Source organism: Nicotiana attenuata, chromosome 2 (genome assembly GCF_001879085.1).
Source record: "Nicotiana attenuata strain UT chromosome 2, NIATTr2, whole genome shotgun sequence".
NCBI lineage: Eukaryota > Viridiplantae > Streptophyta > Magnoliopsida > Solanales > Solanaceae > Nicotiana > Nicotiana attenuata.
The window spans coordinates 34,905,594-34,921,322 of NC_031990.1; the positions used below are offsets into that span (position 1 = coordinate 34,905,594).

The window sequence follows — 15,729 nt, forward strand, 5'->3', positions numbered from 1 at the left end:
AATTTTGTCTTTCAACCAGAACCCAAACCTAATTTCCATTTTTCCCTTAAATGAGACTTCTTTTTTATTTTATAACTGTGTGGTCCCACAATTTTGTGGATCCAAATGTATAAGATATAGGTCCACAAATATATAATATAAAAAAAAGCTTCACTGTAAGTTGCGTAAGTTGCGTGAGACACAAAATAAAATCGCTCGTCTCCATAGAAATTAAGTTTTGGATTCTTTAGATTTAGTGTGAATATTTTGGATTCTTTATATTTTCTGCAAAGATTATTGGAGTGAAAAAGACATGAAACAAACCCAGCAAAAAGCAATGGCTTCTGCTCATCAGTGGTGACACAACAGCAGCCCACAAGCATAAAACTGGTCAACCGATTAAAGACAAACCACAATCTCTATTCTTCAAAATATTTTATATATTTAAACTAAATAATTTTTGTCCCTCCATTTTCCAGCACCTTTTCCTTGAAAATTATCTTTGCAGTTAGTTGAGAAAGAAAAAATCAAAGAGAGAACAGAGACAGACGCCATCGAAGAACAGAGAGGGACGGAGAGAAGAAAAGGAAGGGGAGAATTGGGTTTAGATTTTTGTAAAAAGACGACAATGCGCCTCCTATCAATGTATGGTTTGTTTGTCATTTTTTTCAAATTGGTTACATTTCTTATCCTCTTTGGGCCGAAATGTTTTACTGAGGCCTGCTTCCTGCAAAGAACTTATTGGGCCTAGCCCAGCAGGAAATACAGCATCTTCTTCAGCTTTGTAGCTTCCACTTCACTCAGAGCTATGGCGGCTGAAATCGTGAAGAAAGTCTTAAAGCTTCAAACTATTTATAAGTAGTTTTTCTAATTCACTTATTTGGAATGTCTTGTGCTGCCTGGTTTCGAGCTGCACGGAAAACAACCTATCGCTTTAGTATCCTCTCCAGAGTAACTGCTGCTGCCTCAGCTTCAGAATTCCACAAAAAAATCATCTGCAATGAGATTATTGGTAATCTTTTGTTTGTTCCTATTGATTTTGGTACTTTAAGCATATGTTTCAAAGTAAATACTGCTCGCTCTGTTCCAATTTATTGCAAATATTTTGAATTGCTAACTATTGTGACTAAAAATTAGTCAACTTGGTCCTCGTACTCTAAACTACATCACATAAAGTGAAACAGAGGGATTAGTATACTGAGCTAGTAGAAATTTTAGACTGAGCCTAGGAATCTTGGCTTTGCTTTTCCTATAGTTGGAGATGGCCAGCCTAATATTTTTCTTCCCTTCTTTTCAACTAAAAAATTACATATAGGGTTAGAAGCCAACCAGCACAGGAGACCAAACGTTCATTCTGCTAGAATGTTAATTTGTTGCGTACTGAAATAAAATGGAATTTGAGTAGATAAATATAGCCAACCACAACTATTTTGGGATCAATGTGTACTAGTTATATTGTTGTTTTTCTAATTTGCTTATGTAATGCTTTTATTAGGCTTTGAAAGATTTTGTATTTTAAAGTTGATACTCATCAGAATCAGGTGCTACTTTTTCTGTTTTAGGATTTCCATCAACCAAGATTGGTGGTGGAACTCCTGTTTCAGTATCAAAACATTTTTTCTTTCAGAACGTTGCGAAATTCTGCACTCTGTTAGGTCAAGAGAGGGCAGATGATGAAGTATTAGATAATGTTGCTTCAAATGGTGATGATGCTTGTGACAATGTACCAGAGGACTTCAATGTTAAAGCTGCTGCTAGTCATACTGATGGTCGACCGCAAGCTAAACATACCACTGACGACTTGGTTGATTTTACACGGATTCATATTAAAAAGCTGCCAACGGTTGTAATCATAGGACGACCTAATGTAGGGAAGTCAGCATTGTTTAACCGGTAAGTACAGCAAAGGAGATTTGAATTTGATTTGTAATCAAGTGCAAGGGAACCCTTCAGTCACCGTTGTGTAATCGTTAATTTGCTTTTGATTTGTAGTTTGATACGAAGGAGGGAGGCCCTTGTATACAACACTCCTACTGACCATGTTACCCGGGACATACGAGAAGGTGTTGCAAAATTGGGCAATTTAAGGTTTAAGGTGTTGGATTCTGCTGGCTTAGAAGCAGAGGCTTCTTCTGGTTCTGTTCTTCGTAGAACTGCAGAAATGACTGGAAATGTGCTGTCAAGATCTCAATTGGCACTCTTCTTAGTTGATGCGAGGTTGAATTGGAAAAGAATTTTAGCATGTGAAATTACAAAATCTTGGTTTCTTTAATACTATCTTTTCTCTTCTCTGTTGATTATCAGATAGACAACTATGGCAACGCTTTTTTCCTTTTCCAATGAATTACTTATAAAGAAGAAAAAAGTTAGATTTTTTTTGAAGAATAGGACAAAGAATATGTAAATCTCAAAAGAAATTTAACTTCATTCATTGTTCTAAAGGTCCATGAGTTGGCTGCAATAGATGAGATTCCTTATTGTCTAATAGATAAAGAATGAAAATCCGCTGAAAAGGTATTTGCTAAAGTAAAGCATATTTAATCACATAATCACACGCCTCGAAGCTGGTAGCTTGTGAAACTCAAACTTTGCATACTGTATTACTAAAATCTCACTGGACGCAATAGTTAACTATCGTTTTGTATTGTGACTAGAGATGGACTGCAGCCTATGGATTTGGATGTTGGAAAGTGGTTGAGGAAGAATGCACCCGGAATGAAGACTATTGTGGTGATGAATAAAGCTGAATCGCTTGATGACTATGACGGTTCTCTTGCATCTGCTGTCGGTGAAGCTTATACCTTAGGATTTGGCGATCCCATTGCTTTATCTGCTGAAACTGGACTGGGCATGGCTGAACTTCATGAAACTCTTCGACCATTACTTGAAGAATATGTGCTCCAAAACATAAATGGTAAGAAACTCATGCCCCCGAGAGAATTTTGGTGCTTGGTAATTGTCCACCTTTATCTGAATCTTTTGTCCTTTTCAAGGTTTTATTTCAGAGGAGGAATTTTTTCCTCATAAATGTGTTGATCATCTACCTCTTCATCTCCCTATGCTTGCCAGTGAGTGTGTGCTCTGTAGTGACTTGGAATCGCATCTTCATTTGGCTTCTTCAAATGTTCCCTTTATCTGTTTATGAGATTAGTTTGCTTTTGCATGGTCAAATTGAATTTTAATCTCAACATCCTTGCTAAAGGTATCTCTATCAATAATATGAGTGCATGGATCTGGTTGCTGTTATGATTTCTGTGGATTGTAGAAAAACAGTTCAATATGGCTAGTAACTTCTAGAACCATGTTACTGGTGTAGTATAGTAACATCATGAATATGTGATACTCAACCCTCATTGCTCCTAAGATAATGTAATTGCTCAGTTGAAGTTTGGTGTACTATGCAGAATGAAGATAATATTTTTAGGTTGGTACAATTACAATAAACAACTTCAGCTACTTAAGTGAAACTGCAGAGAAGCATGTCATTTTGGATTTGTTCTCAAAAGATTAAACAAACAGTATTAGAAGCTACATAAGTGAGACGGGAAGCTAATTTTATCTCTTTTAGCTAAGTTATATATCTCTTTTGTTCACATAGAGGAGATAGGACAGGAAGTAGAGAATGATATGAGAAACAGTTGTATTTGGTTGACCTCTCTATGCTTTGCTAACTGCAAATAGAGTTTATCATAAATCAAGTGATGTATCTTCTAGAAAATATTCCTTAATGTGATTATACGGTGACCTGTCACACGTTGAGAGATATACCTACAATTGCAGAAGTACAACGGCAGCATTCTTTTGTAGAAGTGTTTCTTTTTTCCTGCAGAGCTTATCAACTTCGCTTCTGATCTTTCTTGCTATTATACATGTAATCTTTCAGATGATGAGAGCCAGGAGAATGACTCCTCTGAGGATATGGAGTGTAAATTGCCATTGCAGTTGGCAATTGTCGGGCGGCCCAACGTTGGAAAGTCAACCTTGTTGAACACAATCTTGCAAGAAGATCGTGTTTTGGTTGGCCCTGAGGCTGGTTTGACTAGAGATTCCATTCGTGCTGAATTTGAGTACCAAGGAAGAACAATTTATTTGGTAAGTATCTGTAACTCTGACGCAAATATTGTCCGTCACTAAGTCAATTCAAGTTTGGCTAACATTTTTATTTTGAAGAGTAATCTCATAGATGTAAAACCCATTAGCATGACCTTCTTCAGCTTCATTGTAACGAATGCACTCAAAGAGATAACATTAAAAAATTAATCTTTTTTTTCATTCCTTAAATTTTTTAATCTTCTTCTTATTCCTTTTATTTTACTCTTCTCTTTTTTTTTTTTTTTTACAAAAAATATGATCCCTACCACCCTTTGTGCAAGTGCTATCAGTACGAACTGGAGTCATATCCTCTATACGACCAATTTTCATTCCTAGGCCTCTAGTGGGTAGGAGCCCTGAGATCATACTGAGCACCAGGTCCAGGTGTTTAAGTCTTGTTTCCACCAGTGGCTTGAAGCTTAATGTGAAGTGCATTGATGACAAACTCCTTGCATCTCTGAGAAGCATCTTGTGCAGCAAGCATAGATGCATACGGGGAAGATTCATCCCTATCGGCTTTGACCTTCATAGTTCATACCTATGTTGCTCGGACTCTCCGAAAATCTGGCTGGATATGTGTCGGATCCTCCAAAAGTAGTGCATTTTATAGGGATCTGACACGGTACAACTACATTTTGGAGGGTCCGCGCATCATAGGTTCATACCACCAGTAATACGAATTGTTTCGAGAAATAAGTCAGATGAATAAAAGTGTCATTGAATGACACAAAACAGTGTTGTCAAAGGCTCATTTAAGGCGCGCTTAAACCCTAAAGCCTAGAAAAGCTCAAGAAGGGTGCTTCGCTTAGCTTAGCTTAAGTTGTGCTTAAGTGTAGGCAAGGCACTAAGACATATGCCTCATTGCCCATGATTTCTATCTTGAGTAGAGGCTCCTTGATTTATGTATTAGCATGATCGTCTGATGTTGTGAGGGTATAATTGTCTCAGGTTGACACAGCAGGTTGGTTGGAAAGGACAAAACAGGACAAGGGCCCAGCATCTTTGAGTATTGTGCAATCAAGGAAGCACCTTATGAGAGCACATATAATTGCTTTGGTCCTCGATGCAGAAGAGGTTTGCTAATTGTGATTATCAATTTTTTTGGTTTTAGATTCATGAATTTGGCCCACTTTTTCCTGAGTCGAGGGTCTATTGGAAACAGCCTCTCTATCCTCACAAGGTAGGGGTAAAGTCTGCGTACACACTACCATCCCCAGACCCCACGGTGTGGGATGATACTGGGGTATGTTGTTGTTGTTGTTGTAATTTGGCCCACTTAATGTATTTGCTGTGTGATAAACAATTAAATTGCAGTTTTAATAAACTGGCTTAGATGCACCCAAGGGTGTGACATATTAATCAGTGAATTGGATGAAAACTATGGAGGTCAAGGTTCAAATCCCAATAGAGACAAAAAATGCTAGGTGATTTCTTTCTTCCTATATGCCTAAGCCTTGGTGCGCAGAGTTACGGTACCTATGCTAATGGGAGATAGCAGGTACCCGGTGGAATAGTCAATGTGAGCGCAAGCTGGCCCAGATATAACCATTATAAAAAATATTTAAATAAATAAAGTGGCCTAGATCTATAAGTATTTGCAACCCTTATTTTTCGGCAATGAAGGTTAGTCCATTTCATTGTCTTTGCTGATTCAGTGTGTGTTTGAGTTAGTTTTAATGTGGAAAACATTACCAGTGCTTTAGCTTTTACTAGAATTTCTGTGAACCATAATCTTCTTTTCTGTCTTCTTTCTGAGAACTGGACAACATTTTAACTTTGGTATCTCTTGCTTGAATAAGAATGACTGAAAGGGATAGTGGAGAGCTGTTGGATCTTGTTTAAACAGTGTATGAAGAAATGACTTGCATCAATGTTTCATATATCTAACATCCGCTTGGGGGCAACAACCTAGAACATTGGCTGAAAAGTGTAACCAACACCTGTAATATCAGAGATGTATCAATTGCGATGCAACATATAGCTCTATGCCTGCTAATGGACTGACAATTCAATGGGATTTGTGTAGTTGCTGCACTACCTGAGTCATGAATATATCTCCAAAAGTTTTCCTTGTTTTCCCCCCTCCTTTAAAGCTCTTGTGGTATGAGTAATTTCTATTTCTGTGTTTCACACATATTTTTTTCTAACTGTCATACAACCGTTCTATATTTTTCCTTTATAATGATTAGATTGCAAAAGCTAGGCGGAGCATGAAGCATGTTGAAGTAGTTATAGCGAGGCGAGCAGTAGAGGAAGGACGTGGTCTGGTTGTGATTGTAAATAAAATGGATCTTCTAAGAGGGGAAGAAAATTCCAAATTGTACAAGCGCGTAATTGAAGCTGTACCTGCAGAAATTCAGACAGTTATACCACAGGTTTGTCAGTGTGGAAAACTATAATCTCTTGCTGCAATTATCCTAATGTTTATTTGAATGTTTCTCATGCATATACCTTTGGAGGAGCTTGTCCGAAAGAGAAGTTAACTGTAAAAATCATAACTAATCTTAAACTTAGTATTATTCTTTGAAGCATAAATGCAGGTGTACTCTTACTCGGTAGAAAAGATAGGAATTTCCCCAAGGGTGTTCAAATTTGAAAGAAGTGAAAAAAATTCACAACAAAAGGTGTTCAATATGTGTTATATACCTCAACAACAACAACATAGTATAATCCCACATGTGTTATATACCTCTAAAATGTAATATTTTACCTATATGCATAGTGTAATTTTTCGACGAAGGGTAGTCAACATCGCCATGTGACTTCGTCCCTGCTCTTATTGTGCATGCTAGGCAACCAAAAAGCATACAATTGTACTATTTATAATCATTAAAGACTAAATATCTCAATCTTTCATCCGAATGAACTTATCTTTGGCTAAGTGAAACTACTCAGTCATAATCAACTATGTCAACACCAGAAAAAAAATTTCTTACACCAGTCAGTTTCCTTTTCAAATCAAGTGACACCAAAAAAAATGAGAACATGCAACAGGAAAAGAATGAAGTGAACATAGCAGGAAGGTTCTGAGGTCTGAGCTCAATGTTGAAAAAAATAAGAATAGCTTGGGTGAGATGGAAATGTTTAAGTGAGGAGACATCAAGGCAAACAAACATATATGGTCTAGAATACAATCGGAAGAAACTAAGTCATCGGCAAATTTAGCACAGTGCAGAATATCACTGATCATTGTTAGAACAGCAAGGCCTATAGAGGTGAGAAAATCACTGATCATTGTTAGAACAGCAAGGCCTATAGAGGTGAGAAAATTATCAGAAAAAAGATTTCATAGAGGGCTTTTTCTTCTCTTTCTGAAGGATCTTCCTTGTGTAATAGATCAAATCACTTCCATTTCAACAAATTTTTAGGGCACTTGAATCATGATAATGATAGCAAGTTTTTAGAAAGAGATACTTATGTCAGCCTTGCCTATAACATAACATATAGTAACAGATCGGTTTATCCATGTAGTAATGTTAAATGTTCCTTAATCAGTAAGGCTACAGCAATAGTTGGAGATCTTGAACACAACAAATAGAAATGAATAAGATATGCAAAACACAGACATAACACTAACCTGCCAGCATGCTCCATTCCATAATATAAGTGAATTCATGACATTTGTATGTCCCTAATATTTTTTTTTAATTTTTTCTTTTTAGAAGGATATCACTTCTATGGTAAGTCACTGAGTGTCTCAAGACATTTAGGAATGGGAGATTTCTTGTGATTGCATAAATAGACTATGTAAGGAAACATGTGTGGACAAGTAATCACAGGATTAATCTTTGGCAGTTCCTTCTCTTTCTTTCTTAAAAAGAAGTGAAGCAGAATCGAAATTTACTATACTTAGTTGGGTATTACCACTTGATATATGAGTCTGCTATTCAAGGACAACTTTATTTTCTCCTTGAACAAAAATTCTTATTTAAAGAACAAGTTTTATGCACTGATAACAATGTAGTTACTCTAGCTGATAGTTGGGACATATGATTTTGTACTGTATGTCTTATGTTTCCTTTTCCTATCTTTTGATGCATGTTATCACTTTAAAAATTGGTAGATGACCTTCGGGAGAATTGCTTCTATAATTTCAGTTGTAGAATTTGATTCATCATTAAGGCAATTTATTTGCAGGTCACAGGAATACCTGTTGTATTTGTTTCAGCACTAGAAGGAAAGGGTCGGATAGCTGTCATGCGTCAGGTTGTTGAAACATATGAAAAATGGTGTTTGAGATTGCCAACAGCTCGTCTTAACCGTTGGCTACGCAAGGTATACATTTTCCCTAAATGTGCCACATCAGGCCAAGTTATATTTGTTTGGGTAAATAAATGTTGAAATGTGTGGCAGGTCATGAGCAGACATTCTTGGAAAGACCAGGCGGCTCAACCCAAGATCAAGTATTTCACTCAGGTGAAAGCTAGGCCACCAACTTTTATTGCATTTATGAGCGGAAAAACCCAGCTCTCAGAGACAGATTTGAGGTTCCTAACTAGATCTTTGAAGGAAGACTTTGACTTGGGTGGGATACCAGTCCGGATATTGCAACGAACTGTTGAAAGAAATGGTAGAACTAAAACCAGCACCAAGAACGAGCAATCAACTAATAGAGCGGTGGAAAGGGTGGTCTCTGACAAAAGAACCATCCTTGCTGTAGAAAACAGCAGCACCACTTGAATTATCCAAACTTTAGCTTATCGATGATGATAGCTTAATTTGGAAGAAGATAGAAATAGAGTATTTTTGGTCTTTGCGAAGGTAGGTATCCATATATTTAGGTTGGGTGCCCGGCAGTGGCTTTTGACTTGCCTTTTTAATTCCGTCTTCCGCTGTCTCAGTTCTCTCTCCATTTTATCCTATCATAGATGATAACTGCCTTTATTTTATGCTTATGTAAATATGTCTAGGAAGTGAAGTTTCTTTTTATTTGAAGAAGGGAATATTATTGTAAACATGTTTCTCTACGTGGTCCATATTTTGCGGAATAGCTGTTATGTTGTACGCACGTGTGTATACTGGACTTAAAATCTAGCTGGTTCTCAGATTTGATCAATCCTGAAATAAGTTTTTCCAAGTCCTTTAACCTGCTAAAATTAAGATCCTACATTCACGTCAGTGATGTCCATTATATATATATATATATAGTTCAAATAGTTAGAGAATACGTTCATAAGTTCTGCTACAAAAACTTCAGCCGCAACTGTTCATTAGTCATTAAACTAAAGGCTGCTTGATCTTGTAGAATGATTCTGCTAGTGTTAAAATACCATTGCTGGCGTGGCAAAATACAAGTTAACTGGAACAAACTGGAAAACTTTGGAGTAAGATTTACAAATATCATAGACTGTATCTTCTTTCAACTATGTTTCGAGCCAATGAAGTCCAATAGTCCATGAGACAATTGATGCATTTTACAGCAAAATGCATTCAGTGAAGTCCATGACATGTACAGTTTACGCATTCAATAAAACATCAATTGTCATTTCTCTCTAAATGCTCCACAGAATACCACAAGAAACTACATTTCGTAGATTGGAGAAACGTCTAAACATAGAATCCACTTAACCATGCACGAGATATTTGTTCTGCCTCAGGGAATTTGTGCTCCCAACTCTAGAGCTCAGTATACTTAGAGAAAGAGCAAATGAATTGGTTGGAATATAACTAGCTACAGCCATAGACACCATCAGCGTCCCTCAATGTCCCTTGGTCTCTCCTGGGTAATAGAGGCAGAAATATAGTCTTTACGTAAACATATCTTTGCATACATAATCAAAACATACAATAAACATTTTACTGTAAAAACATATTTTTTCTGAAATCATGAATTATGTGGATGATTTGAAGATTAAAGTAATGGCTTAATGCTTACCACATCAAAATCAGGAGCAGCAACTTCTTTCCTAGAAGGATAGAACACATAATGTTGCACAATGAAGAGAATGTCAAAGAATATCGACACCTGCAATATTCATTTCCTCAAAACCACATAATTGTTTGTGCATTACATAACTTCTCCCTCCATTTTAAAAAGATTGTCTTAGTATGACTTGTCAAAAACTTTAATAAGAAAGAGAAGACTTTTTTGAGATATGCATTTGTGTGGCTGTAAAACTTTTGAAACTTGTGGTTTGAAATCTGTCATATCACTTTGTGACAATAAATGCTTCTTATAAAGGAAATATTGAAAGATGCATTTTTTCTGAAATGTACTAATAAGGAAATAGTACCAATATTTTTGAAACAGATGGAGTAGTAATTAGGCTCAAGAATCAGATACAAAGAGAGTCTGAAGAAAAGTGTAGTAAATAAATAGAGCGATATAAAGGAATATTTCTTACCAATGACAATAAGGTCTTGCCGATGTTTCCATAAAAGTTCACCCAAGAATCTGTACAAAAAATAGTTCAAAATATTTCTACATTAGGCACATATACAGCTTCTCATAGAATTTCTTAACTAGGTAAAAAAAAAGGAAAAAAGAAATAGCTAAGTATGTTAGTCGAACATATAATTGAAATACTGAGAAACTCACGCTGATCTATGGATTGCACTGCCATCTGTCCGTAAGTTGTTAAACCTCCAAACAAATCCAGCAAAATGTTGCCAATACTGAATCCAATTGTGCTCTTTCGCCGGAAATTCATTACAGCCTATAGATTTTTCAAAGCCACCTTTAATTCAGGAAGCATCACAAGGAAACAAATACAGAAAAACCCCTCTATAACAGCCTTGTATTTTTTTATATTTTTCGGCTGCTATAGTGAAGTGATATTATAAAAAAAAAATATATATTATAACATAATATAAAAATCAATTCCAAGAAACATTTGGCTTTTATAGTGAATGACTGTTATATAAGTATGTTGTTATAGAGATGTCTGACTGTACAACTTTAAACATATCACATACTCCCTCCGGTCCAAAATAAGTGATTTTTTGGATGTTTTATAAGTATGTTGTTATAGAGATGTTTGACCGTACAACTTTAAACATATCACATACTCTCTCTGGTCCAAAATAAGTGATTTTTGGGATGTTTTCACACAAATTAAGAAATCCACCTTTTAGCATTAATTAGCAATAGAATTGACCATATTAACCTTTACTATCTCACATAAACACTCCTAACACATATTCCAACACTATTTACTACAAGGACAATGTAGGGAAAAAATAATTAATTCATTCTTGAAATCTGGAAAAATCACTTATTTTGGACCACAAGAAAAAGGCCAAAAAATCTGGACCGGAGGGGTAGTAATCTTGTAACTTGAATAGAAGAGAACAAAATCACAAGCAATTCATATAGAAATCTTGAGTTTTCCCCCTTCAAACAGAAGAACAATTTCCAAGGATTAAGCTAATACCTGGGGAATGTACTTAATTACTGTCATAACAACCTGCAATGTGCTGCAATTAAGATATAGAAGTGTGAGATTCTAGTATTATAGTGGTTAAATGGATAAAGTAGTGTTACTTTAACTTGACCAATTTTTTTTAGTAGCTATGAAAATTTTTGAACATGAAGAAAAGAGTGTTAAGTACAACTAATTGTGGATTTAAAAGAAAATATGGCTTACTTGAAACAGGACACTAGCCATAGCCAAGAATGTTTAGGGAAAGCCACAAATGCACAAACTGCAACACTTAACCAAGCAACAGTAACAATTGCTATAGCAGTTTTTGAGACCTTCTGATTTCCACGCTGTAAAAATAAATATTAATTAGAACCAAAGTCATAAACTCACATTAATTTCAGTATGCATATAATATTTGAGTTGAAAAGAGTAAAAAAAGAACGGTATACTTACATCATAAATAGCAATCTGAAATAAGGTAAATGCTGTTAAAGCAACAGCATGAGTAGAGAAAGCCACATCATTAGCAGCTACAGGTATCATCTGAAATTAAACAATGAAGGCACATTTAGTCATTAACTTCACTATAAAACATAGTGATTTTATTATTCCATCTAATATTAACTTTTTTTTAATCCTTATGGTATTTGGTTAAACATATATAATAAAGCCTTCTACTTCAATTAATTAATCAAATTGTGCGCTTCTACTCCTTCTACTTGGAATCGTGTCAGCTCTATTCACACAATTGAATAGGAAAAAAAACATAAGGAGAAAGGATTTGAAGGTGGTGTTATAAACCTCGTTAGAGCCATATCGACGATGGTATTGCCTCTGAACGGCAGAACTGAAGAACATGGAAACATTGTAGATAAGATATGACGAGTGCTTTGTCAAATTCAACACCACGAAATCAAAATTCAACCCCACCACACTGTTTTTTCATTCAAAAAGATTCACGTAAGTAACATAATTATTAAACAAAGAAAATAACTACGTAGTAAAAAATGTAGAGAAGAAGCACAAAACCTTTTCCTACGGAAATTGAGTACGACTTGAGGATAAAAGCTAATAGACCATAAGACAAACGCAATCCATCCAAAAACATTGTACAACACTTGCAACGAAACTGAATTCCACGACCCCATCAAAATCAACCTCTTTCTTTTAGATTCCTTTGTAAAAAACAGGACAATATGTAATCTTTGCTCCTATCAAATACTTATCGCTATTTATAGAAATAAGCTAAAAACATGGGTTGCGAATCCCAATGACTGAAGTTTCGGTTGCAGACTGACGAATTAAAATTACCTAAAATATTTCGTCTATATAATGAATGTGCCCCATATTATTCATGTCGCTTTCTCCCATTATCCATATTTACGTAATCGTAAATAACCCTATGTTCAGTAGGATTACTATATAAACTATTTTTTTTTTTAAAACAACTACTCCTGTGTGATAAGCTAAAATTAGGGAGAATAATTTGGAAGCGATCAAATTGCACAATTTTTTCGGATGAGACTGAAGGGAAAGTCAGCTTAAACTTGTAGGTTAAATTTTTAACCATACTAGTCTTATGATACGTTGCGCCTGTATACTATCTTAAGTGGTAAAGACTTTTTAAAAAAACATAAAAATATTATATTAAAATATTGTGCTTGAGTTATAAAATAAAAGCGCATATTCCTGAAAATGACGAATATTGATCTTATACACATCACTTAATAAAGAAGAAACTGCCACAAGAAAAAATTTCAATCATCAGTCAATACATTTAACTAAAAGATTGTTGCAGATTATAATTTTATTTTATAATAAAATATATATAAATTAGTGCTTGACACGTATCCTATTAATTATTATGAAATTTATATAAAAAATATCTTTCGTTCTCATCTTTGTAATTTTAAAATTGACTAGCATTAGGTACGCGCGTCGCACGTGAACCTATGATAATGAGTATAAGATTATGCAAATTAGATAAACAGTTTTTAAAATATTATGTTTGAGATATAAATAAAATTAAAATGAGCTCATGAATGATGAATACAAAGTCTCTAAAATGAATAATATTGAGCTAATATTCTAGAACAATAGTTCAGATAGATATAGTTCAAAAAATCATAATTTTTTGCAGATTTAGGAATTTATATTGATTAAATAGATCAAAGTAGAAATACTATTTATTGTACTTTTCAATCGGCTTCTCAATACGAAAGTCAAACTGTTTAATTTTCATCTTAATATGTCAGTTTGATAAATTTTTAACATTATAATTATAGGTATTAGGAAAATAAAAGTTTATAATTAAAAGTATTTAGTAGAAGTATCAAGTCTTAACAAAAAAAAACATAAACATTTTTTTCTTGACGTGGCTCAAATTGAATAAAAGAAGTAACTTTTTATCTATAAAAAACATAAAAAGGTCAAAATGCGAAACAAAAACAGTCGAAAATTGTCTTACTCTTTCTTTTCTTTTTAACTTATTATTTTTCCTTTTGAAGATCTGTTATATTACACATATGTTAAATAGGGAAAGTTTTGGAAACAAAATATAGTTGATTTTGAAGTCCTAAATATTAGGAAAATAATTAAATGGTTATTCCTAAATATTAGGGAGATAATTAAAATGACTGTCCAGTATAAAACTTTATTTAAAAGGCAAAAAAGACGGACAAACAAGTGTAGCATGAGTACGAAAACAACGTGTACTCAGTAAGTATCCCGCCTAATCTCGAAGAAGTAGAGACGAGATGGCAACTTCGACACTTACTAATGGTCAAATAATAATATTATTAAAGCGATGACTCATGAGTTTATTAAGGACAGCAGTAGATTCAAATGAATTACTAAACGGGTAAAAGTTCCTTTTTATTAAAAGTCTCCGGATTCACAATTCATTAATTAACAATTATCTCAAGTCGGGGAGAGCAGATGGCAATATCAATAAATCTCAAGACAAGCAATTCAAACATACGCAACTCATGCCGAGGTATCATGACGGCGCCGGACACCACCGTCAGGCAAGCCAATCAAATAACTTAATTTAATTCTCGTTTTAGTACTCTTGGAAATCTATGATTTTCCTCCAAATTTACAAATAAAAAGATAATTGCTTCAATTCAAATTAAATGATAAGCAATTAATACAAAATACTTCATAACCATCCCAGAACCCGGTGTCACAAGTACATGAGCATTTTCTAAGAATTTGAATAAAGTACAACAGCTGTCCGAACACAAATGGACAGAAAGTAAATACAATTCTGAGAGAGACTATACTAGCTGCGGGTCGCCTCGAGGAAATACAGCTCACCTAGTCTCCGGGTCGCCCGTGCTGCTACGCCCAATGGGCCAATAGGAATACCTGTACCTGTGCAACAAAATGCACAGCAAGTGTAGCATGAGTACGAAAACAACGTGTACTCAGTAAGTATCCCGCCTAATCTCGAAGAAGTAGAGACGAGATGGCAACTTCGACACTTACTAATGGTCAAATAATAATATTATTAAAGCGATGACTCACGAGTTTATTAAGGACAACAGTAGATTCAAGTGAATTACTAAACGGGTAAAAGTTCCTTTTTATTAAAAGTCTCCGGATTCATAATCCATTAATTAACAATTATCTCAAGTCGGGGAGAGTAGATGGCAATATCAATAATTCTCAAGACAAGCAATTCAAACATGCGCAATTCATGCTGAGGTCGTACGGCCCGATCCAACATAAATGCAAAATGTGCACTGTGGAGGGTCGAGCGGCCCGAACCATAGATGCAACTATTAGCCCGCTCACGAATCATACATGCGACGCGGTCAAATTCTAAATAAACAATAACCCTGCTCGCGTACCATACATGCGACGCAGGTACACATAGAAATACATGCCCAAACAACAAATTAAGAATTTTACGGGGAACATTTATCCCATTGGAAGCCAATTCTCTTTTAATGATTTAAAGAAAATAAAGTTTAATCCTCTTAGAAATTCATTTACCAATTCTATAGGATTTAAGAAATTCAACTGTCAATAAGATTACAATTATTCCAAGTACATGCTTTTGGGTCCTAGACTACCTGTACTTACACATATTAGTAGCTACGCACGGACTCTCGTCACCTCTATGTACGTAGCCCCCACAAATAGGAGCACATAACCAATTATTTCACCTATGGGGAATATTCCCTGTTACAAGGTTAGAAAGGAAACTCACCTCGCTCTGAAGATCCATAACTGGCATTCCACGCCCTTCCGAAGACTTGAATCGATGCTAAATGCTCCAAAGCTAGCC

General features: G+C 35.1%; 2 protein-coding genes across 3 annotated transcripts; one reads left to right on the plus strand and one right to left on the minus strand.

Annotated features, from left to right (window-relative positions):
* LOC109207036 (GTPase Der) lies at nucleotides 316-9,075 on the plus strand. Of its 2 annotated transcripts, none has more exons than XM_019369920.1 (9): nucleotides 316-991; nucleotides 1,542-1,872; nucleotides 1,972-2,196; nucleotides 2,634-2,893; nucleotides 3,863-4,071; nucleotides 5,020-5,145; nucleotides 6,261-6,446; nucleotides 8,209-8,346; nucleotides 8,425-9,075. In XM_019369920.1, exons 1-9 carry the CDS (start codon nucleotides 865-867, stop codon nucleotides 8,749-8,751), a joined length of 1,929 nt encoding a protein of 642 aa, XP_019225465.1. In that variant the 5' UTR covers nucleotides 316-864; the 3' UTR covers nucleotides 8,752-9,075. The 2 variants fall into 2 exon arrangements, with proteins under 2 accessions (XP_019225465.1, XP_019225472.1); XM_019369927.1 differs by having other exon boundaries at nucleotides 318-991; nucleotides 1,710-1,872.
* On the minus strand, nucleotides 9,361-12,732 carry LOC109222918 (cystinosin homolog). The gene is made up of 9 exons (XM_019387207.1): nucleotides 12,465-12,732; nucleotides 12,237-12,369; nucleotides 11,889-11,978; nucleotides 11,658-11,782; nucleotides 11,445-11,487; nucleotides 10,610-10,727; nucleotides 10,416-10,465; nucleotides 9,947-10,036; nucleotides 9,361-9,790 (listed from the first exon to the last, which is right to left on the minus strand). The coding sequence occupies exons 1-9, from the start codon at nucleotides 12,581-12,583 to the stop codon at nucleotides 9,761-9,763; spliced, it is 798 nt and encodes a 265-aa protein (XP_019242752.1). The 5' UTR covers nucleotides 12,584-12,732; the 3' UTR covers nucleotides 9,361-9,760.

What these genes read in the sequence shown, in the direction of transcription:
- LOC109207036 (XM_019369920.1), top strand. Translation starts at nt 865, where the DNA reads ATGTCTTGTGCTGCCTGGTTTCGAGCTGCACGGAAAACAACCTATCGC. An exon ending in TGTGCTCCAAAACATAAATG is followed by an intron (nt 2,894 to 3,862) that starts GTAAGAAACTCA and finishes GTAATCTTTCAG; the next exon opens with ATGATGAGAGCCAGGAGAAT. An exon ending in AAGGAAGAACAATTTATTTG is followed by an intron (nt 4,072 to 5,019) that starts GTAAGTATCTGT and finishes TAATTGTCTCAG; the next exon opens with GTTGACACAGCAGGTTGGTT.
- LOC109222918 (XM_019387207.1), bottom strand. Translation starts at nt 12,583, where the DNA reads ATGGGGTCGTGGAATTCAGTTTCGTTGCAAGTGTTGTACAATGTTTTT. An exon ending in CTCAATTTCCGTAGGAAAAG is followed by an intron (nt 12,370 to 12,464) that starts GTTTTGTGCTTC and finishes ATGAAAAAACAG; the next exon opens with TGTGGTGGGGTTGAATTTTG. An exon ending in AGTGCAATCCATAGATCAGC is followed by an intron (nt 10,466 to 10,609) that starts GTGAGTTTCTCA and finishes TTTTTTGTACAG; the next exon opens with ATTCTTGGGTGAACTTTTAT.